The sequence below is a fragment of the Pituophis catenifer genome, unplaced genomic scaffold (genome assembly GCF_029215685.1).
Source record: "Pituophis catenifer annectens isolate HBS135680 unplaced genomic scaffold, rPitCat1.0.hap2 SCAF_5, whole genome shotgun sequence".
Lineage (NCBI taxonomy): Eukaryota > Metazoa > Chordata > Lepidosauria > Squamata > Colubridae > Pituophis > Pituophis catenifer.
In genome coordinates this window covers 2,607,280-2,631,338 of record NW_027256885.1, presented here as the reverse complement: position 1 = coordinate 2,631,338, position 24,059 = coordinate 2,607,280, and the positions used below count along the sequence as shown (strand labels likewise).

Here is a 24,059-nt window from a genome sequence, read left to right as displayed (position 1 = left end):
TCAGAACAGTCTCGTGATTCCGCTCTCCAACCTCTAACCCAGCACCACAAACCCCAACTTGGATCCAGCATCCAGCATGGGAGACATCAGAAGAGCAAGGTTTCCTCTCCATTTGGTTGCAGGGACCTCCTGTGCCACACCCCAACACTGTACATGGCAGGTGGAGGGGAAAGGTGGCCCAGGCTCACCCTACCTTTATTTTCTCCTGGTGCCGCAGGATCATATATGCCACACGGACGTGCATGGCGCACCACTTCCCCGGCTTCTGCGAGAGAAGGGGGAACCATCAGCTCTGCACAATATGTCCCTGAGGGCCAGGCACGTGTTGCCCTATACCCTGACTTCTTCACTCTCCCCACTCCAGGGTGCATCTCCCCCTCCCGCCACTTCTAGTCCTTTCACCTCACGTATCCACCCTTTTGTAGTGGGATCAAAGAGTCTCCCCAATGTTACTCACTCTCAAGGTCGCTCTGAAAGGATCAGTGATCTGCAAGGAGACAGAAAAACCACATGGGGATGGGTAATCCTCTCCCCACTGTCCCTGCCATTCTCCTGAATTGAGAGTAAACTCACCTGGGCACCTTTCTGGGACATGCTGGGCGGGACAGCACCCAGCCGGGAAGGCAGGTCAGGATTAGTGCTCTGAGGAAGAAAGGAAACAAAACAAACCATTGAATATAAGCACAATCAGTTGATTAGCATTCCCTAGCATAGACCGTCTTGAAATCATCCCCCTCCAACTGCAGAGTTCACGAAGCTTTCAGCTCTTCTTCCACTGAAATATTCTAGTTTCACACCCAGTTGCCAAGGAATTGTAATTCCTTTTTTTACCTACCAAATTATTGGCAGACATGAAATGGCACCACTCTATGGAACCATATGCAACCCCACAGCTTTTTTCAAAACATGAGTTCTTTCTCAAAGTTCATGGCTGAATTGGCATGTCAAAGACTTGCCCTCTCATGCTCAGACCCATTGATCTGCATTCTTTTTGGATCACCATGATTCTCCACAACCCTAATCTATCCCACCAAACTCACTGTGTGCAGAAAACTCAAGTGTCACAGTCCTCAAACCCACCCACCCCCATTATAACATGCAAAAAGGCCTCCATTACCAGAAAGTAAGCAGAAAAGCCAGAAGCTCTCAATTTTAAAGTTTTCCCTCTGCTCAAACTTCCATAAAATCCCATTGGTCTATTGGGTTTGGAGGGTTCACCTTAGGTTGGAATGCCCCCTGCAGGGAGCCAAAATTCACAGCAGGAGGCAGGACTGGGGAGATCCCCGACACGGTTGGGGGGTAGGCAGGATAAAACTGGAAGAAGAGGAGAAAGCAATGGAAGTGCCACCCAGAGAATTGAGGCAGGAGAGGGTTCTGCTCCTTTCTCAGGATGCAGTTTGATAAATTTCATTGGTGCACGTTTAAAAGGCCAGCCCCCTCCTCCAAAATGAATGCACTTACATTATGTCTCAGAAGCCCATCCATTTTCCCAGGGTACTTCTCATACTGCAGAAAGAGAAAAGAAATCAGAAAAGACCCTTGTTTAAACGGGTCAGGCAGGTCCCAGGAGAAGGGAGAGAAAGAAAAGAAAATTTTCAAGTCCCAAGACCAGGAAAGAGACATGGTGATTATCCCAAGCAAAGTTCTTTATAGTTCCCTACCTATAGACAGAACCTTGTCGAACTAAAGCCCTCTATTCTCTACATCAAGCATACACTCTGAGACTATTAGGGAGGGCCTGTCTTCACCCCCTTTCTCTCACACAAAATATTTGGATTGAGTTGCCTCTTATTCCTCTGGGATGTGCTCCTCCCTCCTGGCAATCCAGCTCTCTAGACTGCATCACAAGAATCCTTTTAAACTAAACTCTAAATTCTGATAGACCAGGTTGATCCTACTACATGCTGCAAGACCCACAAGCCATGAAGTCTTGCCTGCCACCTTGCTAAGTCTATACTGCACTTACCATGGCTGGGCTGGGTGTGGGCACCATGCTTGACGGGAAAGGAGTGAAGTGCTGGTGGGTGTGCTGGTGGGTGTGCTGGTGGTTGTGTTGGTGGAACTGGAAAGCCAGAGGGCGAATGGCAGTAGCTCCCATGTCGGCCCCGTCTTGCGTCGTGAGGAATCGGGAACTCAAGTCCTGGCGGATTAATTCTTGTTCTGAGGAGACAGAACAACCCATAATTGCCAACTGTCACAAGAAAAAGGAACCAATGCTGAAAAAGAGAGAAAAGAGTTAACTCATATCCCCCATCACCACAACTCTCCATCTCTCCATATACAGGAAATCCTTGATTTATGACCGGTTGCTTAATGATCAAGTTAGGACAGACCACCCCAGAACTACTTAGGAACCATCTTCAGAATTACATGGCTGCACACTTCCACCCCAGGGTCATGTGATCACATTTTTGGCACATTTTATTTATTTATTTTAGAACATTTATATAGCCACCTACTTGCTCAATAACACAATACTCCCCCCCCCCCGCCCCCAGCAACAGCACACAATTAAATAAGCCATTTGATGGGCTCAATTACACTCTGGGTTCTCCAGGCCCGGTGGCAAAACCGCGTCTTCAGGGCCTTCTGAAAGACTGCCAAAGTCTAATTTCTGTGGGGATGATGTTCCAAAGGGAAGGAGCCACCACAGAGAAGGCCCTTCTTTTGGATCCCGCAACATTCCTTGCCTCCACTCTCTTTCACCTTTACAGCTGTTTGCAATGTTCTGTGGTGACATGACCATGATTTGCAATTGTTTTTTGTTTTTTTTTTTGCCATTTTCTGGCATTTACTTCTGGTTTGTGGCAAAAATGGCCCGGGGGGGGGGGGGGGGGGGGGGGGAGAGAAACGATTCACTTAACCACCCTTGTAAAAAAACCTCATAATTTCAAATCTAGTCACCTGATACCTAGACTTACAACTGCAATGACTTACAACAGTAATTCCAGGTTCAATTACAATTGTTAGTTGAGGACTATTGATATCTCTGCCCTATACAGTAGCTCCTAATTTTTCTACAAGTATTCAACTAGTCCAGATTTTGTATCTTGCCAGGGTCTTTCTCCCATAATTCATTATCATATTTTCCAAGGCTGTAACAGTCCTCTAAGTTTACAGCCTCCACATATCCTCTGATAACATTATTCATTTTAGTTTCTCTTTGAAAGTAGATTTCCCCCATTCTTCTTGTTTCCTGTTGCCAGTTTGTATTCAAACTCTTCCTTCAAAATTGGGACTAGAAATTCCTCTAAGCTTCCTTAAAATAATTTTATGACACCCACTGCATAGAGTCTTAAAGCCAGGTTGTACAACTAGGTTGGTTCCTAGAGCAAATCTCAAAGTTGCCACTAAATTGTTTAGCTTAGTAAAAGAGTGCAATTATTAAATCGAAATGAAATGTTTACTTTAACTGTCTTTAAAGAACCCAATCAGACTGTCATTAAAGTTATATATCAAAACAAAGTTAGTTTTTGTCCCACTCCTCTCATGCTTATTTCCTGAACTCAATCTCCAGCATGCAATTCAAAATACCAAATGTACCTTTGTGTCTCCGAAGTGCTTGTACTCCTCTCCCTAAACCATATGCACAATTTGGCCAAGAACACTTATGAGATTAAATATTCTCCATCCATTCATGTAGTCCTCAATTTATGACAACTGAGCCCAACATTTCCATTGCTAAGGAAGGCAGTTGTTAAGCGAGTTTTGCCCCATTTTTTAACCTTTCCTGCCTCCTGTTAAGTGAATCAACTGCAGTTATTAAGTTAGTAACATCGTTAAATGAATCTGGCTTCCCCATTGACTTTGCTTGTCAGAAGGTTGCAAAAGGCAATTACATGACCCCGGGGCACTGCAACAGTCATAAATATGAACCAATTGCCAAGCACCCAAATTTCGATCACATGACCATGGGGATGCTGCAATGGCCATGTAAAAAAAACAGACATAAATTACTTTTTTCAGTGCTGTTCTAATTTGAACAGTCACTAAACAAATGGTTGTAAGTTGAGGACTACCTGTACAGTGTACATTTTTATGTTGATTTTTTTGACACAATTCTCACCAAAATGTATCCTGTATCCTGAATACATACACAATGTAGGCTAAACCAGGCATGTCCAACCAGCGGCCCGCAGGCCACATGCAGCCCTGGACAGCTAGTAATGCAGCCCCACAAGATAGTAAACATTTAACCTTATTCTGTTATTTATATACATTAACTATATTATATACTTCACATGTGTGCCAAGACAATTCCTCTTCACTCAATACGGCCGAGGCAAGCCAAAAGGTTGGACACCCATGGGTCATAAACAGTTCAATCTGTTTTATTCAATCTCCCTTCTTCTCTTCAATTTAGCCCCTGCTAATCTTCCCAAAGCATTTGTCACACCCTATCGTTCCCCTCCGTTGAATTCTCTCTTACCAGATATGGCAGCGGCTGCAGCTGGGTGACCAGCAACTTGAAGCAACGGGGGTGGCGGTGGGAGGCCAGGCGAGGGGGTGAACATGCCTGGGTGGTGGTGGGAAGGGGGCCGAAGGGTGGAGGGAAAGGCGTGGGGGGGCAGGGCCAGTGAGGGGGTGGAGGGCCGATGGGGGAGTTGAGAAGAGGGGGAGCAGGGCGGGAGGATGGGCTTGGGGTGAGCTGCACCGTGGCTGCACCTAAAAAAGGGAGAAAAAATAAATATATGCCTAGGTCAGGAAGAGACAATAATGATGGAAACAGAGACACTCAAGAAAGCCGTTCATTAGGCTCTGAAAGGGAGATGGGTTTCCATCTCAGTTCAGTGATGGACTCAACTAGGATGTCTTGGATTAGAAGCTTCATCCAGTATCATGTCCTTAGTTACAGCATACAGGGAACAATGATGGCAGGTCTCATGGAATTGTTATCAGCACAAACCAGGGTACTATCTACTCCAGGGGTGTCAAACTCAAGGCCGCCCTGTGGGGTGCTTAGATCTGGCCTGCAGGGCCGCCCTGGAAACAGCGAAAGACCAGCCCACAGTGCCTCTGCCAGTGAAAATGGAGCTCGGGAGGGCCCTCCCGAGCTCCATTTTTGCTGGCAGACGGTTGCAGGAGGCCGTCGCAGCTGAACACAGAGCTCGGGAGCCCGTTCTTGCTGACAGAGCACTCGGGCCACCACAGGCACCAACATGAGTGACATCGAGCTGGCCACTCCCACCCAGGCCCCCCGAGGTCAAACACAACCCTGATGTGGGCCTCAATGAAATCAAGTTTTGACACCCCTGATCTAACTCAGAATAAACTTTATATATATATATATATACCTGTTTCTAAAGAAAGAGATGAGAAAAACATTGTAAGAAAATGCAGTCCAAATACGTGATGTAGTCACTTCAACTTTGGGCCAGAAACCCCCAGTCCAATCTCATCCTTGTCATAACTTCACTATAAGGAGCAAGTCAGGCCATTCTCTCCATTTTAAGTAGTTAATTCATCTTCAATGTAGCTATAACAATATACAACTATCTATGGAGTTGCTGTAAGGATATACAAAGAGCTCTCAAAATTTTCAAGTTATTAATAAGAAAGACATAAAGAAAGGGAGGGAAATGTCTCGAAGAGGAAGCAACAGCGGTTAAAGAAAATAAAAACAATGAAAGTGTAGAAGAAACGAAGAACAAAAGGACAGAAGACTAACATGGGGACAGAAGAAAAGCTTGAAAGAGGTGGATAAAGTGAGTAAAAAACCCCCCCAATAACCAGAGAGAGCTCTGTAGCCAGAGGGCATCGGGACTCACCCTCCAGTGCTGAGGTCGAGCCCTACAGAGTATGGGGCCTGTGTCTGGCTGGCAAAGGGTGGCACCTTCATGTGCAGTTGGCTCTGGGCAAGGCTGTGGGTAACTGCTCCACCCTGAGGCATTGGAAGCAGCTGGCCTTTGGGCTGGGGCGTCCCACGAACAGTGTTAGGTGTCTGAGCCCGAGTCTTGACAGGTGGTGGGGCAGGAGGACTTTGAGGCAAGGCCTGAGCCAGAATAGGGGCAGTAGCTGCCTGAGAAGGGGGTTCCTTAGGCAGGAAAGGCACTAGCAGGGAGTCCCAGTCAGCCTCATAGTTACACTCCTGGCTCCGTTCCAGGCCAGAGACTTTAGGGGTCACAGAGAGTTTGGCTTCACAGCTTCCATTTAATGCACCAATGGGTCCCGAGGCTGCCAGAAAAAATGCAAACAGAGAAAACAGGGATCAGGCTATTGGAAAAGGCCCAACAGATTGTGTTGGATTTTAAAACTTTTGGGGTAGAGCCCCATTTCACTGGCTGGACAAATCTGTCAGCTACAAATGCTGCTGTACACAAGAACCACAGTAACTAAAGGGGTGGTGGTGGTGGTAAGTTTCCACTGACATTGCATGTTTTTAAAATTTTCATGAAAATAGCAGAGGCGCAATGAATCAAAACACTTTCAGCAACAGAGGTGGCAACTCTGTCATAGCAAGAATATCATATTTGATACTTTGCAACCCCAGTTAGAAGCAGAATACCGTGGCACTTCTGTAAAGTGTTCTGAGGAACACTTTTGCAGTAACTTTCAAGCAAAGAACTCCTTTACCTATCAGCATGGCCACACTATGAAGTACTTTGCTTTGATGGTTTGTGCAAATGCTCTAGTGGTGAAATCTAAAATTTTTTGCCACCAGTTCTGTGGGCATGGCTTGGTGGGCGTGGCTTGGTCATGTGACTTTTTAAAAAACTTTTTAAAGTAACTAGTAAAAAAAATGCTTTAAAAAGTAAAAAAAAAAAAGTTCTGATAATTAGCACCTGACCAGCCTGACCTCACCAAGCCAGACCCAACTGCCTCCTAGCCCTGAAGATTACCTGCCTTTCCACCTTGGCCACCCAGTCCGGGAGATGACGGAGGGGGAGGAGGGAGAGAGAGAAACAAAGCGGTCAGCTGCTCCCCCTTTTCACTCACCCCGAGCTTCCTGCTGTGGATTTTCCTGCTCTTCATCTTCTTCCTCCTCTCCATCTTCCAAGTGGAAAAACGCCAGGAGCAAGTGCAAAAAGAAGCACTTGCTTGCTCCTGGAGTTTTTCCATTTGGAGGAAGCTTTTGTAGCTGCGAAGGCAAGTCTAGCTTCTTGAGCTGCTCGCTAAAAACCTCACCAGTACCGCTGTGTGTGCGGGTTGTGTGTGTGTGTGTGTGTGTGTGTGTCTTTGGTCCTGGTCTTTTGCAACAGCCCGTGCCTGACGTCCCGTCCCTGGCTGGCTGAACCGGAGTTGGAGAATTCACCCCTTCTGGCCTTGCCCGGGCGTTGCAGGTTCTTCTTCAGCACTGCAATCCTGGGATCTGCCTCTGAGGCAGATCGCCTCTTCCTCCCCCATGCCTCTGCCTCCACCTTCTGCTGGTGCCACCACGCAAGCCTCCCATGAGGAAAAAGAGGGAAAAAGCAAAGCGGCTGGCTGCGGAGCTGCCAGCTTCAGGAAGTGGCCCAACAGGCAGAAGTGACGCGCCCAGAAAGAGACGGGTGAAAGTCATTCTGCACTGAAGCAGAGGCATTCCAAACCTTCAGTGGATCCCAGAATTGCAACGCTGAAGGTTTGGAAGGGAGCTTTTTTCATGAAAGGCAGGAAAATGGGGAGGGGCATTTTCCTGCCTACCATTCTTCCCTCAGTCTGTGAACCCCGGGTGGGCGGGGCCGTGGCCAACCAGGCGTTCACATACGCTTGCACCCTCTGCGCATGCGTAAAACCTTCTGCACATGCGCAGAGGCTCAAAAAACCAAGTTACTTCCTGGTTAAAACCATGAATTAATGACTTCTGGGCGGGTGGGCGGAGCCTTGAGCTGCCATTGCTACCGGTTCTCCGAACCACTGACCATCATCACTACCAGATCAGCACATCCGGTCCGAACCGGGAGCATTTCACCCCTGAAATGCTCCCTCACAGCGCTTTATGGAGGTACCACAGAGCCCTGCATCTTAATTGGGAGTGTTAACACCTCGCTTAGCAAAAGTCATATTGTCTATGCATGTAGAGAAGCCATTTCTGCAATCAAAGTTACCAAACGAAGCACATCACCCTCCCCGATCCTGGCTAAGTTTTTCACAAAGACACGGTGGTTCCAGTCTACGAGGTTCTTTGCCGTGTTGAAAAAGTGGTGTTCTGCACAGGGCTACTTAATACTACTGAAAGCAAACTTTTCTGAAACTAAAAACTGCTTACTTCCCTCTTTTTGACAGAATCCCATTTAAGTATATTCTGTCTTCTGTTCAGTTGTTCCTCCTAATCCAAAGATCCAGTGGGCTCCCAGCCTGATGATGTTCAGGAACCTATTAAAGCCCTAGTTTCCCTCTTAAGCTTTGGGGCAGAGTGCAGGATGAGGCCCTGCTAGATGGATTTTGAGGGACTATTTGGTTTCTTTTGTTTTTTGTCTTTTTTACTTAACTGTAAGCTGCCCAAAGACATTAGGAGTTGGACAATTTATGAATTGTATAAATAAATAATTACAAGCATCAGGAGACAGAAGACCCTAGTATAGGCTCTGAAATGAGTCAGTTTTTTCGTATTCCTTATTGATGAGAAGATAATGTTATTATAAATCTGGTTAGAATTATGTTCTAAACTGAACAGAGAAAACTCATTTTTTTAAAGCATACAAGCCCAGTTTGTCCAAGCTGCCTTGAAGATTGCAACAAAGGATGTTCAGCTGGCATGATAAATAACCAGGTAGGTTGAGAATTCTGGAAGCTGCCATACTCACATAGATGGAAGGGGCTACTTTTGCCAGCTGTAGCTCTCACACACAACAGTTCTCCACCATCTAAGGCAGAGGAAGATTTTCCACCCTGCTTGCTAACCAATTCTTTAAATCAGATGGACCAAGTACTTGGTATAGGTAAAACAGAACCACAACGCACCAATCTCCCCACAGAACCAAAAATCGGGCTCATTCAAATCACACTGAGAAATGCTGCAATGTTTTCTTTAGTGCACAGAACCACAAGCAGACACCCCCCCACACCCATTTGTCCACACCCAACCTTTGCTGGTTGAGACAGTGAATGGCTGTTCAAGGTCATCAATGGAGGCCTGTAGAAAGACAAAAAACACAGGGGGTTCGTTATACTCCACAAATACTTTTTTTTTAAAAAACCCTACTTCTAAATTTATTTGGAACAGGCAGAAAAGCTACCTGAGAGCTTTTCAAGGACCCAGGTATTTTTCCTTTGGAAGTAGAAGCATGGTAAGTTTTTTTTTTCCTACAAGGAAGGATTGATTCCTGAGTATCTTTAATGTAGGACTGATTGCTTTCCAGGACAGGTAATTGGGCTAGGAATGGTTGTTAACCAAGTCAAACTACTCTTAATTCATCACAATTCTTTTTTGCATTTCAAAACAAAAATTGAAATGTTTTTGACCCAGGCCATCAGTGATATCTCTTGATAACCATAACTGGAATATAATATGGCAATATTTCTTCCAGAACAATATCCATTGGAAAACAGTTACAAGTAGTAACTCAACTTACAATCATTCATTTAGTGATCACTCGAAGATACGGCACTAAAAAAAGTGACTTATGACTGTTGCAGCATCCCTATGGTCACATGACCAAAATTCAGATGCTCGGCAACTGGCATGCATTTATGACAGTTGCAGTGTCCCAGGGTCATGTGATCCCCTTTTGTGACCTTCTGAAAAGCAAAGTCAGCGGGGAAGCCAGATTCACTTAGCAACCGTGCTACTAACCTAACAATTGCAGTGATTCCCTCAACAACTGTGACAAGAAAGGTCGTAAAATGGGGCAAAACTCACTTAACCACTGTCTCACTTAGCAAGGGAAATTTGGGGCTCAACTGGGGTCGTAAATTGAGGACTACCTGCAATGTACACTACCACTGATCTGCATTCACTTGCTATTAACTTCCAGATGCTGATTAAAGCCCTTGCTTTTATCTTCTACAATTTTCTCAATGGCTTATGTTGTACGATTGGGATTAGGTAAGAGAGGTCAAAAGTTTTGGTCAATTGATCTACCACCCAATTATTTCTTTGAAATTAGGAGCAAACGCTTGTTATTACTTTCTCTTCTCCACACTGTAAAACAATGAAACTAAAGCCCTACATTTTGTCCCCAGCTCAGCACAAAACCTCAAAATATGGGGTGTTTTGTTTGGAGCTGTGAACACTAATAAAAGCCATTTCAAGTTTTGACTATTTTGTGCATGCCTGGAATTTTGGTGTAATTCTGGAAAAAGGTATAAGGTTGAAGTATTCACACACTGTTTGTGCAGAATGAAACCATGGAAAGCAGTTTACCTACATAGAAACAACCTTAATATCTTTTAATAAAATAGAATTTCTCGCAATATTGCCCCTAAGTCATTTCTAGAAAAGCATGCAACTATTGCTAAGGACTGAGAACATGTCATAAATTAGGCCCAGAAAATTATAGTTACCTACCTGCTCCTCTGGGTCACTTTCTGTATCACACTGTCAAAGAACAATGGAGAAAAAGAAACAGATGTGAAAAGCAGCAATATAATGGAAAATATCCCTCTTTGCTATTGTGTATGTGTGTGTGTATAAAATTCACACACACACACTACGCACACATATATATATCCACTATAAACTCTATAGAGATTTTTACAGTGTGACAGCAAGCTAGGTCTTACTGTATCCAATACAAAATATATTTTGAAGAGTATTAAGAACACAAAAACATTCTTAAAAATTGTAGAACACAGGAAGAATGATGTGCTATTATTATACACAGAATCTAGGAAATTAGTCAGGATACCCCCAAGAGACCCTAAAATGCATTGGAATCTATCATTAAAAAAATCAAAGCATGCACATTGGCATCATTGCAAGAATTAACCATAACTAAGGGAGTGAATGAGCATTTTTAGCACCTTCTAGCTGTCCTATACACAATCCATCACTTGCTCTAGTACAGGGGTGTCAAACTGGCATCCTGCGGGCCACACTCATCCCGGCTCCGCAAAGGCAAAAAACATTGCGATACATCACGTGATACGATTGAGTTTGACACTCGTGCTCTAGTATATTCATTAAGAGGAGCTGATTTCTCTGCTCTTCTGGGGAAGGCATTTGTAACTCAATTAAAGCCTGCTTTAGTCTGAGGGAAAGAATTCCACTGATGGAATCTTTGGGCGATTAAAATTCAGTCTTGCAGAACCGTGTTTTGAAAGAGTTGAGGAAAGAACATTCACACACTACCCACTTACTATATATCCAGTTTCCAGGTAAGATTGGAGAGAGGACTAAATTTGATTTTTAAAAAAGAGAAAAGAGAGAGAGAAATTGATTAGACTCACAATAATGAGGCTTGCAACTCCAGGAGCAAACAGGCCAGAACTCTAGATACCAAGTTTCGTTTTGCTGAGAGGCTAATGAAATTAGAACTATACTGAAAATAAGATGCCTACTTTCAAAAAATGTGACCAGTATTTCTAAAATAGGTCAACCTTGATTTGTAAGTTGGCTGTAAGGTCAATAGAGCCTGTTTGGAAAATAACTGCTCCACTCATTGCTCTATTTTGCTGGGCATATGACGACATACTGATGATTGTGCTAAGATTATTCCTGTATAAACAATTTAGCAGATTCAGTTACAAAGCAGAAAACACTGCATTTGTGAATCTCTCAATAGTAACAACAACAAATCTCCCATGAAGGGAAACCCAATTGTCTGTACTTGAGGAACACAGTCTGAGGAGCCAGAAAACTTCTTCAAAAAAGGCCTCCAAAACTGCAATTGCTAATGTGAAACAAGGAAATGGTTATAAAATAATGGAAAATGATTAATAATTTAAATTAAAATATTTAAAAGTAAATGTGAATTAAAGTTAATTTTCTTTCTACCCACATTTAAAGAATGTATCTGGCATGCCATTCAAACAGCTAATGCAGCCATCCTAGTACAGGTACAGTGGACCTTATGTCTTTTATTATATAGGTTTCAGGAAGCTGTCCTTTAGATTTAGTTATGTATTTTCTTGGTTTTGCTCTTCAATTTTTGTTTGTAAAGCAAAGTTATAAAAGCATTTTTTAATTCTTACATAACTCTCTCCAATTTGTCCTTTATTTTTTCCAAACTCTATTGCTGTTGGTTTTACTTCAACTACATAATGAAAAAATCTGGGATTCAACTCATTTTATGATGAGAGATTCAACTAACTAGCTGTTTTGAACGTGTTAATAAATAAAAAATATGCAAAGGAACAGAAAAATTCAAGAAGACTACAGGTGTCCTGAGTTGTCCCAAACTGCTGTTTTGTCTTATTTCCAATAAAAGCTTAGCAAATTTTATGCATGTATATTAATGTGTGTGTGTGTGTATTAATGAGAGTTATGTAAATATTGCAACTGTATAATATTCCTTTCACTGAGACTACGAGTCATAGGCTTCATTGCTCATGATCCTGCTCTGATTCTGCATAGAGCAGAATGATGGTTTCCTGCTGTCAACGTTGCACTTTTGTGCTTTTCCCCTACTGAGTATTAATCCTTATGTCCCTTGCATGGCAAATTATAATAGATGAGCAAGCCACTGTTTACCCCAATGGAACATCATTTTGGGTACAAAACTGCACTGGCTCTATGCAAGCACTGCCAGCATGTAGTTCCACTGCTTAGACACAGGCGGCCACACATCACTCCTCACCCTTAGTATTTGCAAGGCCCCTTGCTTCACCTGAACCTAATCTTTTTAATTCCATTATTTAAAAAAAAACAAATGGGAAACTGCAAAATACAGTATCAGGTGCCAAAGCTATTTTTATTTTCAAATATGCATCTGGATCCACATCGGCACCACAAGTATACTCAGAAATAATATTGAGAGATTTCAAAATATAGATTAATAAAGTCTGCGCTCATAATACACTAGTTTTAACTTTGATTGAGAAGGTGGTGTGGGTAATTAACGTGGCAACACCAGGGGATAGCAAAATACAGAAAAAGAATTGGGAGAAAATCACTATCAAGATCTGGAAAATTGAAATGGAAAGATTATGGCATAAACCAGCCATGGTGGTTCCAGTAGTTATCAGCAAACTGTGCCATACCAAAAAAATCTTGGATGGCACTTGGAAAATCTGTGGATCAACAAGTTACCATCTGACAATTGCAGAAGGCCATGCTGCTTGGATCCGCACGTATACTACTCTGATATGACATCCTAGGAAGAATTTGATGCGTGTGTAGGCCAATACTAGCTAAAGAATTGGCAGCTGTGACTAAACATTGTTGTGAACAGAACAATATTACAAACTTGTGTGTTTAACACATTTAATACTTTGGAAATTGAAATTATAGTGATTATAGCCTGATTTGTGACAGGCTATAATAACCACAATGCCAATGTTATGAACAGGCAAGGCTTCATTCCCATGACGGCTGCTGTACCTACTGGCTCAGAAGGCTACAGGCCTTCTGTTGCCACAGTCTATTTGCTCCTCAGGATCTTCCAAATACTTCAAGAAACAACCTTTCAATGCAGCGAGTGATACTGGCCCGTTGTCCATCCTGTAATTTTCCACATGACAGTATTGAGAAACTGAGGTGCTCCACGGAAGCAGATTTCTAGAAGTCTCTGTAAACTTAATCCAGCCCGCAAGTTTCCCCAGTTCAATTGAGCTGTTTTCAAACTTTATCACACACACACCTCTGCCTGCTTCAGTTTCCTCCCCTTTGCCCCACTCCCTGAGCCCAAGTCCTCACCTCTTTGTGCCGTCTCTTGCTTCGTTTCCTCAGTGCTCTCTCCCCTCCACAACCCTGGCTGCGATGTTTTTCTGAGCCTTCATCTTCATCTTCAGGCTCAGAATTGTTTCCCTCACCTCGTTTCCTCTTTCCCAAATGCTTCAGCCGAAGTGCCAATCGCTCTGGAGTCTTCAAGGTTGCATCCTTCTGCAGAAGTGACAAGGTGGGCATTATAATGGCTGTAGACAATCTACCCTCTGAATAAAAGCTATGATATCGCAGCTGCTGCTATAGGATATAGAAATGTGTGTTTAAATATAAAAACTGGAAAAGCACCTTACAAAACGTGATACAAAACTTTGGGACAAAATTAAAATATCTAGCCTATCAGTACTAACAATTATTTATTTGTGATCCAGAAATAACATTTACATTTCTTTGCACTGCATTGTAGATACTGCACAAATGAATTATCCTAACATCTTAGAAAAAAAATTGGAATCCCAGTTATTTGTATAATAATATCCTAAATATTATAAAAACACTTTCACATTGAAAGCCAGTAAGAAGTAGTTGTTAAAAGGCAAGAGCTAGGACACCTGGTTTAAATCCATATGTAACTTTTAGGTCCACAGCCTAAACTCGGGATTGCTGTTCTTTCAAGTCTTAACATTCTAGGATGGTAAAAGAGAAGCAAAAAGAAGGGAAAGAAGCTATGTACACTGCTCTAAGGTCCTTTAAAAAAAGGACAGATACATGCAAAAAAAATTAATCTGGTCAGTTATGTCCCAAATTCCACAATTAGATAATGTACATCAAAGAGCTAGCTTGTTGAGGAGCAGCTGACATCGCTACGGCACGGACAGAAGATCCCGGGGCTCCAGGACCACCGCCGATATCCCCGTTGCTGGATGGTCCTTTTTGGACCTCACAGTCCTGTTGAGACTGTGATAGTGGAGGGCACATCCTGTCGATCCCAGGGACATCGCAAAGTCCCTGGTTGATCCAGGAGAAGCCCTTTTTTCCAGCGGTGGGGCAGCAGCCATTGCAGCTGCTGAAGTTGGGACAGCTCCGGAATGGAAGAAGATAGGAAGCGTGTCGAATCGGTGAGAAATTTTTAACCATAATCTATATAATGAGAGCACCCTGAGATTGAAAGTAAGACTAAACAGAAGACAGAAGAATTTTAAGCGGCAGAATTAAGCCTGAGTCTAAAGTATTTTATTTTTTCCTTTTTATTTTTAAACTGGCTGCATTTGTGTTTTTTCCTTTTTTTTAAACCTGGACTGGATTGGTTTGGATTACAGAATTGTCTATTGCATTTTAAACTTTTAGTGCCTTTTCATTATAATTCTTTTTTGCTTTTGTTTTTTCTATTTTGTATTATATTTTTTCCTTTTGGTTATCGTGACTTTTTTAAAGTTTATTGAATATAGCAGGGGAAGAAGAGGAGAGTATGTAACACTGCCATCTAGCGGATTGGAACTGTGTATCTTTTTGTTAATAAAAGAAGTAACAAATGTGTTATATTGTTGCAATTCAAGGACTCTGTGCCCTTTCATACATGAGATAGTGGGAAGAACATTTAAAACTACCAGTAGAATTGTTTATTCAGGTGTTCTTCAGGAAACTATCAAAGGCAGGAGCCTGTTGAATGAGAAGGATTTCAGTGACTTTGGAAGAGAACAGTAAATAATATTTGGAACTCAAACAAAAGGGGAATAAAAATTTTTTTTCTTTGGACTTTATATAGAAGTGATTCCCATTTGGACATTTTATCTTTTTCTCTTTTCTCTTTTCATTTTTTACTTTTTTCATTTCATAAGTGATGGCTCTCTGTACTCTTCCCCTGTGTAAGTATTCTTATTTTGACTAAGAGTTGATGGAGGACTTTTAACTTTTTCCTTTTTACTGTTTTTTTTTTTTATTGAATTGGATTAAGGTATACAAGTGCCTGAAGATTGCTACTCAGCTGTTTAATGGTTTTTTGTTTTTCTTCTTTTTTGACTTTGTGTTTTTATTGATATTTGAAGATATTTGAAGTAATATTTGCTTCATCCACAATTGGATTAAGGTACAGAAGAACCTGAATAATATATTTTTTCTTTTTTTTCTTTCTTTTTTCCTTTTTATCTTCTTTCTTTCTACTATTAGTTCAAAGCCTTCATGACCAATCCACAGGATGAGTAGAAAAGTAACGACTGTTGGCTCTTCCACAACTACGCCCTCTTCATCACCATCAGGACAATGATCCATACAGACGATGTTGCAACAGCAGGAGAAGGAGAAGGAAAAGGAGACGACATTACAGATGATACTACAAGTAGTTCAGAAGATTGAACAAAGAACAGAGAAGACAGATGAGAAAGTGGAGAACATACAACAAATGATGTTGAAATATGAAGATAGACTCCAAAAAATTGAGGAAAAGGAAGAGCAAAGAGAGAAAAAAATCAGAGACATCGATACTAGATTGGATGAAGTTGAAAGAGATAAGAGTGGCTTAATCAGATGGGAGATGGATAGATCAGAATTCTATCTTAGATTTCAAAATATAGAAGAAGAGAAGGGAGAAAATCTGGCAGAAGTGATGATAGAAATTTTAGCAGATGCATTAGAAGTCACTAAAGAAAAGATGATGGAAGGCATTGATGAGATATTTCGAGTTTATACAAGATATGCAATGCGTAATAAACTCCCACGTGAAGTTCATATAAGGTTTACTAAGAAATCGATCAAAACACAAATACTGCAGATGGCTAGAGAAAAAACATTGAAATACAAGGAGAAAGAAGTTGTGGTTCTGAAGCAAATACCGAAAAGAGTGAGAGAGATGAGGAGAGAATATCAATTTTTGACTAAAATATTACTTCAAAAAGGCGTGAATTATAGATGGCCGATACCAGAAGGATTAGTCTTAACGTGGCAACAGCAAAGATACAGACTTGATACAATGGATAAAGCTAAAGCATTCTACACAGAATTTCTCAAAGAGAAAGAAATGGAATCCAAGAAGGCAGAGCAAATAGTAGAACTCCAAGAAGAAGACCTAGTAATGATTGAAAAAGCAGAAGGAGCAGTAGGGGGTATTGTGGAATACAAAGAACACAAGCTGAGATCTACTAGAGCAGCAAATCCTTCTTATAAAATATGAATATGGAAGAGAAAAAATTGATTTCAATAAATATAAATGGACTTAATTTAGCTATTAAAAGAAGAAAAGTATTTCATAAATTAGAGAAATTAAAGTTTGATATAAGTTGTTTGCAAGAAGTACACATTAAAAAGCAACATGAACAGTTACTGGTGCAGCCAAAACTAGGGAAAATTTTTACTTCATTGCCACAATGTAAGAAAAGGGGAGTTGTCTTATACATTAGAAACACAATTCCAGCAGAGCAAATATACACAGATGATGAGGGAAGAATTTTGATGGTGGAAATAATAGATAATAATATGAAAATATTCTTAATAGCAATATATGCTCCAAATAACAACCAAGACGACTTCTATAAAAAGCTACACAAGAAAATAATTGAACTGGACTATGAAAATATTTGCATGATGGGAGACTTCAATGGTATAGTGGATGAGAAATTAGATTATAAAACACAGTAGAAAGATACTGCCAAAATCTTTTTTTAAGATGACAGAGGAAATAAATTTAAAAGATACACGGAGAGAAAGAAATGCAAAAAATAGACAATACACTTTTTATTCTGACAGAGTCATGGTCTAGAGTAGATATGATTTGGACAAAAATGGAATTGACTTCGAATATAGAAGAAATTGAAATAGAAGCAAATACCTGGGCAGACCATAATTCTGTGACTTCGAATATAGAAGAAATTGAAATAGAAGCAAATACCTGGGCAGACCATAATTCTGTGACAATGAAATGGAAAGGACAAAGAAGAAGATCTAGATGGACTTTAAATAATACTGTTTTAAAAGAAAAAGACTTTGTACAGAAAACGGAGAAAGAGTTGGCTTTTTTCTTTAAAGAGAATAGAAAAGAAGACACATTGATGCAAAATACTTGGGTTACAATGAAAGCCTATGCCAGAGGTCTGATAATTGATTATACACATTAAAATAAAAATGGATACAATAAAACATAAAATGGGATTAATGGAGAAAGAAGATCTAGCACAAAAAATTAGAAGTGCTAAAGAGAATTATTTTGAAGATGCTAATAAACCAGGTAGATGGTTAGCATATAAATTGAAAAAAGAAAGACAATCAAGAAAAATAACACAGCTAATGGATGACCAAGGACAAATTAGATTTGGGAATAAAGAGAAGAAAAAAATTATACAAGATTATTATAGAAAACTGTATGAACAAGAAAATATAGAAGAGGAAAATATTAAACAATATCTGCAAAAGACGAATTTACCCCAGATTTCAAAAGATACTGAAGAAATGCTAGAAAGAAACATAATGATGGACTTAACAGAAGCAATTAAAAAACAAAAGAATGGGAAGGCGCCAGGCCCGGATGGATTGCCAGCGGAATATTATAAGACACTACAGGAATCGTTGAGTCTTCCATTGTTAGAAGTTATGAATGAAGTTATGTTAAAGAAGAAAATACCCAAGTCATGGTCAGAAGCATATATTACTCTTGTTCCAAAGGAGGATACTGACTTATAACAAATCAAAAATTATAGACCTATATCCCTGCTAAATTCAGACTATAAAATGTTTGCTTCAATATTGGCAGAAAGACTCAAAAGATATTTAAACAACTTTATACACTCTGATCAAAATGGATTTCTGCTGAAGAGACAGATTAGAGACAATATGAGAATAGTTCTGGACACTTTGGAATACTTTGGAATTGGTACAGATTTGGCGAAATGGGAGAAGTTACAATTATCATTGATAGGGAGGATATCAACTATTAAGATGAATATATTGCCTAGAATTTGATATTTGTTCCAGACAATCCCAATTAGATTGGGGAAAGATTACTTTGAAGAATTGAATAAAATAGTGTTAAAATATATATGGCAGGGAAAAAAGGTGAGGATAAAATTAAAATTGTTACAAGATGCTAGAATAAGAGGAGGTTTTGGTTTACCTAATTGGGAACTATACTATCAAGCAACAAGTTTGATGTGGATTAAAGAATGGATAATGTTAAGGAATACTAGATTATTGACTTTAGAAGGACATGATTTGTTGTTAGGGTGGCATGCTTTTTTATGGTATAAGGGAACAAAAACACGGGGGTATTTTAGAAGACATTACATATGAGAGGCTTTGTTGTTAAACTGGGAGAAGATCAAAAAATATCACTATTTGAAAATTCTAGTCTGGGTGTCGACGATTGAAGCATTTTCACATTCAATAACATTTAAAAGGGAACAAATTGTTAGATATAGTGATCTACTGAATGAAAAGGGTGAACTTAAATCAAAGCAAGAACTAGAAGAACAAGGTTTTAAGATGAATTGGTTTTCTTATATAGAAACATGTTTTAGATATGATAAAGATTGTAAAACAGTAGGTTTTTATAATAATTTGACTAATTTGGATAAAATTTTAACAGGTTCTGATGACTATGTAATTAAGAAATTATATGGTTATTTATTAGAGGTAAAATTGGAAGAAGAACAAGGTAAAGAAACAATGATCGCATGGGGGAAAAACTTTGGTCATGGAATTGATTTAGAGAAATGGCAAAAACTGTGGTTGCAAAATTATAAAATGACAATGTCAACAGCATATAAGGATAATTTGTATAAGATGTTTTACAGGTGGCATCTACCCACAACGAGAATAGCCAGAATGTTCAAGAACAAATTGGAAAAGTGCTGGAAATGTCATCAGACACCGGGCTCATATTACCATATGTATGTGGTGGACATGTGTAGAAGCCAAAAGATATTGGACTAAAATCCACACATGGTTGGAAAAAATGATTAAAAAGCACATCAACTTCAAACCAGAGATTTTTTTATTAGGGATCTTACCAGAAACATATAATAGAGAATTGAGTTACCTGATTGTGAATGTATTGACAGTGGCTAGAATTGTGTTTGCTAAAAATTGGAAAAATGAGGAAATCCCCAAACAAGATGAAGTTATTAGAAAAATTATGGAATGTGCTGAAATGAGCAAATTGACATTTGAAATTAGAGAACAGGAAGATAAACAATATTATAAGATATGGGATTTATTTTATCAATGGCTAGATAATAAAACATGGAAATGAAATATGAAATATGAAATAGATGTTATAATACAATTTATGGAAATGATTTTAATGGGATGAAAATGCCATTGTTAAATGAATGACAAATGAGAATACTGATATAAAGATATATGTTAGATTGATAATGCGAGAAATTAGAGAATTTGTAATGATGAATATGAGACAAAGCACAAAAGATTTGTAACCGACCGACACACTACTTGTAATTGAAATGGATGATGGATGTTTTATGTTTTGTTTAAAAATAAAAAACTTTTTTCAAAAAAAAAAAAAAAAGAGCTAGCTTGTCAATAACTATTTAACAGACTCATAAAGCAACACTGCAACAAATGCTGTCCTAAACCATAATGATCAACACTTCTCTGGGAGGGGTAGTCATTTTTGTGAAAGGCCTCTGGTTCAAAGAAGAGACCAACCGTTTGAAGGATGCCAGAGAAGGGCAAGAGCTCTAGAAAAGATAAATCATAGAAGCAATGGTATATTTCTGGATGGCAGGGTATTGCATTAAAGGTTATTGCATACTTTTCAAATGGTATGCTTGATTGTGTGCGGTGTAGTAATGTTTCTTGGCAGTGTACTGCACTGCTTCAGAGTTTGGTAAAAACACCTGGATTCACACCCTACTCCTCACCCAATCCTGCCTAGCCAGAAAGACTGGCAAATCCAGTCTGAAACTAGTCTACATGCTCAGCCTTGAACATTCCTGAGTAAAGCAGGAATGCTTTCTCTCTGCTTCAGCAGGTAAAGAAGCTGGGCCTTACATATCATCCAATAACTGCACTGCTTACTGAAATCCTCTGATTAACCCCTCCCAAGAAATATGTAGTTTAAAGAGACAGATCCCAGCCCTACAAAAATGCCTGGGAGGGGTAAGCTGAAACTCGCACCTAAAAATACATCTCTTTCACCAAGCATAATAAATAGGCAGTTCCTCATACCCAATCAAGGAAGAAACAAGCTCATCTCAAATAATTTAGTATTTTCAGGCTTTATGTTCATAATACACTTTTGTGTCCTGTGGCACAGACTATGCCCACAATACAAATTCAGAAAGAACATTAAGATACATCCTTACTGTGAGCTGGACCTTGTCAAGAATATTAACAAGGATTTTGCAAACAAGCTCTGATATTGTGCTAAGCGTACACGGTCAGTCAAGACCATCTTACAACTTTTATTATGGAAACTTGTCTGACTGCACCTGAATGGTCTAGATTCTATTTTAGCCAAGAAAATATATGCTAATTCCATCTCACCTCAAGAATCTTAGTGTTTCTCTGCTTAAGCAGAATCATAGTAAATAAAAAGCATTAACCTTTGGTCACATAACTAAGGATATAGAAACCACAGACTATAAATGTGCATGTTTTCTCTTTATATCTTCCCTTGATCGTCTGGGTATAAAAAAAAACAATTTCAGATTTCTGAACTTCACCAATCACAGCTGGAAATTTCATTTTGCCTTGCTCTTAGAGATTTCACTGACAATCTTTTTGAGGAGTATAAGTATACCCCTACTTAGCAACAATTCAGTTTCATCTGGTATCTCTTACTAACAATTGAGATCATCTTAAGTTTCCTTTAATTAGAAGATCCATGGTAGCAAAATATGACATTAAAAATTACTTGCTATTAAGAAAAAATAAATCTTCATTTCCAAAATGACCCACCCTCACAAACATCATTCTGAAAAATCTGTTATAATTATTAGTTATCTGCACAGCTCCACAAAAACAGGTGGATTCCCAGTTTACTCTCTTTCTTTCCTATATCACATCTCAGAGGCCCAAAGACAAGGGCAAGTACCAATCTATTATTTTAACCATATAATGCATGAAAGGACATGACCCTCTGTTGGAACAGGCTGTGGACCACCTCACCTCAAGTGCCTCTAAACTGACAAAGCTCGCAATGGCAAAGCCATCAATGAGGTCGTCCTCCTCCTCCTCCTCCTCACGACTGCAAGATGATCCAGAAACTCTCTTCCGCCGTCGGAGGGGCCGTCGCCGTTGCTGCTGTAGGGAGTGTCCTTTGCTAGGAGCCACAGGGGCAGGTGGAGAGGGGCCTTCACTGTCTGATGCTGAAGATGAGGAAGAGGACAAGCCCTGATGGGGAGGGTCTCCAAGACGGCTTCCTCTATGGCGTGCACAGCGACTCTCACGGTCCCGCCGTGAGCAACGTCGCTGTTTCCGTGCTCGGCTACTGCTGCCTCCTCCCCCACTCCAACATGGGGTAGGAGCTGCTGTTGTTCCTTCCATTATGCTCCCCTCTGAGGTACAGAAAATAAATTGTGTTGTGTCCAATGGCTGTTGCAGGCACGCGAAAAAGAAGGGAGACACCCTTCACCCCTCACCAGCCAGAAGCATTGCAGCTGTCCCTGCTGTCTTTCTGCTCTTCTGTGGAAGCCAGGGAGAAAAGCACCATGCTCATGAAAAAGTAGTTCTCCTTTATATTGCTTTTGAGAGAAAAAAAAGTAAATTTTGTATTCCTTTACAACAGGGCTATCAAACTTGCAGCCTGGATGCGTCACGCACTGGCCACGCCCACACCTGGTTTAGCAAAGGGGGGGAAGTCACGATATGTCATGTGACACCGCCCTGACGATGCAAGTTTGACACCCCTGCTTTACAAGAAGTCCTTGGCTCCTATAGCTGAACTGTCAGCAACTTTCCTTGATTTACATGTAAAAACCCATTCAAAAGCCAAAAAGTTCCTTTTTGCTATGGAAAGTCAAGGAAGTAACTCTTTTGCTCAGGTTTAATTCTCTCTTAAGGAAAATACAAATGGCAACTTATTTTTTTTTTTTACTTCCTCAAGGCCAGACTAGTCAATTAAAAAATTAAATATTTTTGAAAGAAAATTCTAAGATGGAAATGGATCTAATTTAGTAGGAAATTAGCCTGTGCCGGTGAACAGAACTCTTTAAGGTACAACTTCACCTTTGGGTCCAGAAGAAGAAATCAAACACCAAAAAACCTTGCTTTAATCGGAATTTTACATCCCTCCGATGGTGAATCAATAATGGAGAGATGGGATCCTTTGAAATCAACAAAACTGACAATCCCTTCCAATCAACTTGTAGTACTTGCCAGTTCGCTGCTTCTCCCTTGAAGCTTCTGATTTAAGTGCCTGTATTTATTTAAAGAGATATATTGTTTATGTTTATGTGTTTCTAAAAAGCATCATCTAGCCTTAGGGCTTCTGCTTGGAAGAAGACTTTTTACATTTACCCAGAGAGGGCTAATAAGCGCTTCAAGAGCCTCCCCTTTAAGACTGCAGATGCAGCTTTTCTGCCAACAATGGCAAATGGCTTCCCCCTCGCTTTGAGGACTGAGGGCTCCCAGAATTATTCCCCTGGCAGCATTTCCTTTCGAAGCCACGTTCCCTTTTGAAAATATTACGGGTTTTTTAAAAATATTATTAAGATCTCCCGGATTCCTCCTAAAAGGTATGACCTTGCCCTTTAAAAGTCCAGGCTAGAGAATCTGCTTCCTTTCATTCCATCCCCTTTAAGAACGTCCGATTAAAAATCCGCCACACATTTCCTGTCGAAGTACGGGTTCGCCTTTAAGCACCTTGATTTTTTAAATTATTATTTTTAAAGTCCTTCTCGTCAGACAGCCACTTTTTTCCTCCACCATCGGCATCAAAGAGCCTCCAAGCGCTTCCTCGGCTCAGCTCGCGCTCCCCTTTGGGCATCCGGCGTCCAAAATCCTCCGGCGGCCCTTTAAGAGCCGGCCCTCCCTCTTAAGTCACAATGAGGCCCGAAGACAAACTTCCCCTTTACGAAGGCCGAGTTCCCTTTAAATCCATTGACAGGAGCTGGAGGTTTGAGGGGTTTCTTGTCCTCCGGCGGAAAAGTGTCCCCTCTTCTCGCTGTCCCCCCCACCCCACCCCCGGGCTGTACCTTTAAGAACGCCGACTGCTGAGGGTAGTTTCGAGTTGCCGCCGCCCGTCTCGCCCCCGCTCTGACGCCTGACGGGCAGCGAGGCCGGTTTCCTCCGCTCGTCTGGCGCCCCTCCAGCTGATTGCCGAGGCGGAGCGGTAAGAATGGGGGAGGGGCGGCGGCGGCCTGTAGGGTCAGCGGCGCAGAAGGAGCAGCTGCCTTGGTCGCGTTGCATCCCCTTCCCCGGTGGCGGGGAA

At 40.9% G+C, this 24,059-nt stretch overlaps 1 protein-coding gene across 4 annotated transcripts in view; it reads right to left on the bottom strand.

Annotated features, from left to right (window-relative positions):
* Window positions 1-23,810, bottom strand: part of FBRS (fibrosin) — a 72,205-nt gene extending 48,395 nt beyond the window's left edge. For 2 of the 4 annotated variants that reach the window (XM_070944581.1, XM_070944582.1), the window contains exons 1-13: window positions 21,797-23,810; window positions 13,715-13,900; window positions 11,218-11,253; window positions 10,427-10,456; window positions 9,004-9,052; window positions 5,769-6,174; window positions 4,430-4,665; window positions 1,967-2,160; window positions 1,462-1,506; window positions 1,219-1,314; window positions 574-642; window positions 458-487; window positions 194-265 (exon numbers count right to left, since the gene is read on the bottom strand). In XM_070944581.1, coding sequence (XP_070800682.1) covers window positions 194-265; window positions 458-487; window positions 574-642; window positions 1,219-1,314; window positions 1,462-1,506; window positions 1,967-2,160; window positions 4,430-4,665; window positions 5,769-6,174; window positions 9,004-9,052; window positions 10,427-10,456; window positions 11,218-11,253; window positions 13,715-13,900; window positions 21,797-22,174 — 1,827 coding nt within the window. In that variant the 5' untranslated portion in view covers window positions 22,175-23,810. The remainder of the gene's footprint in view (window positions 1-193; window positions 266-457; window positions 488-573; window positions 643-1,218; window positions 1,315-1,461; window positions 1,507-1,966; window positions 2,161-4,429; window positions 4,666-5,768; window positions 6,175-9,003; window positions 9,053-10,426; window positions 10,457-11,217; window positions 11,254-13,714; window positions 13,901-21,796) is intronic. The other 2 variants (XM_070944583.1, XM_070944584.1) reach the window with 2 other exon arrangements.
* Between the last annotated feature and the right edge of the window lie 249 nt (window positions 23,811-24,059).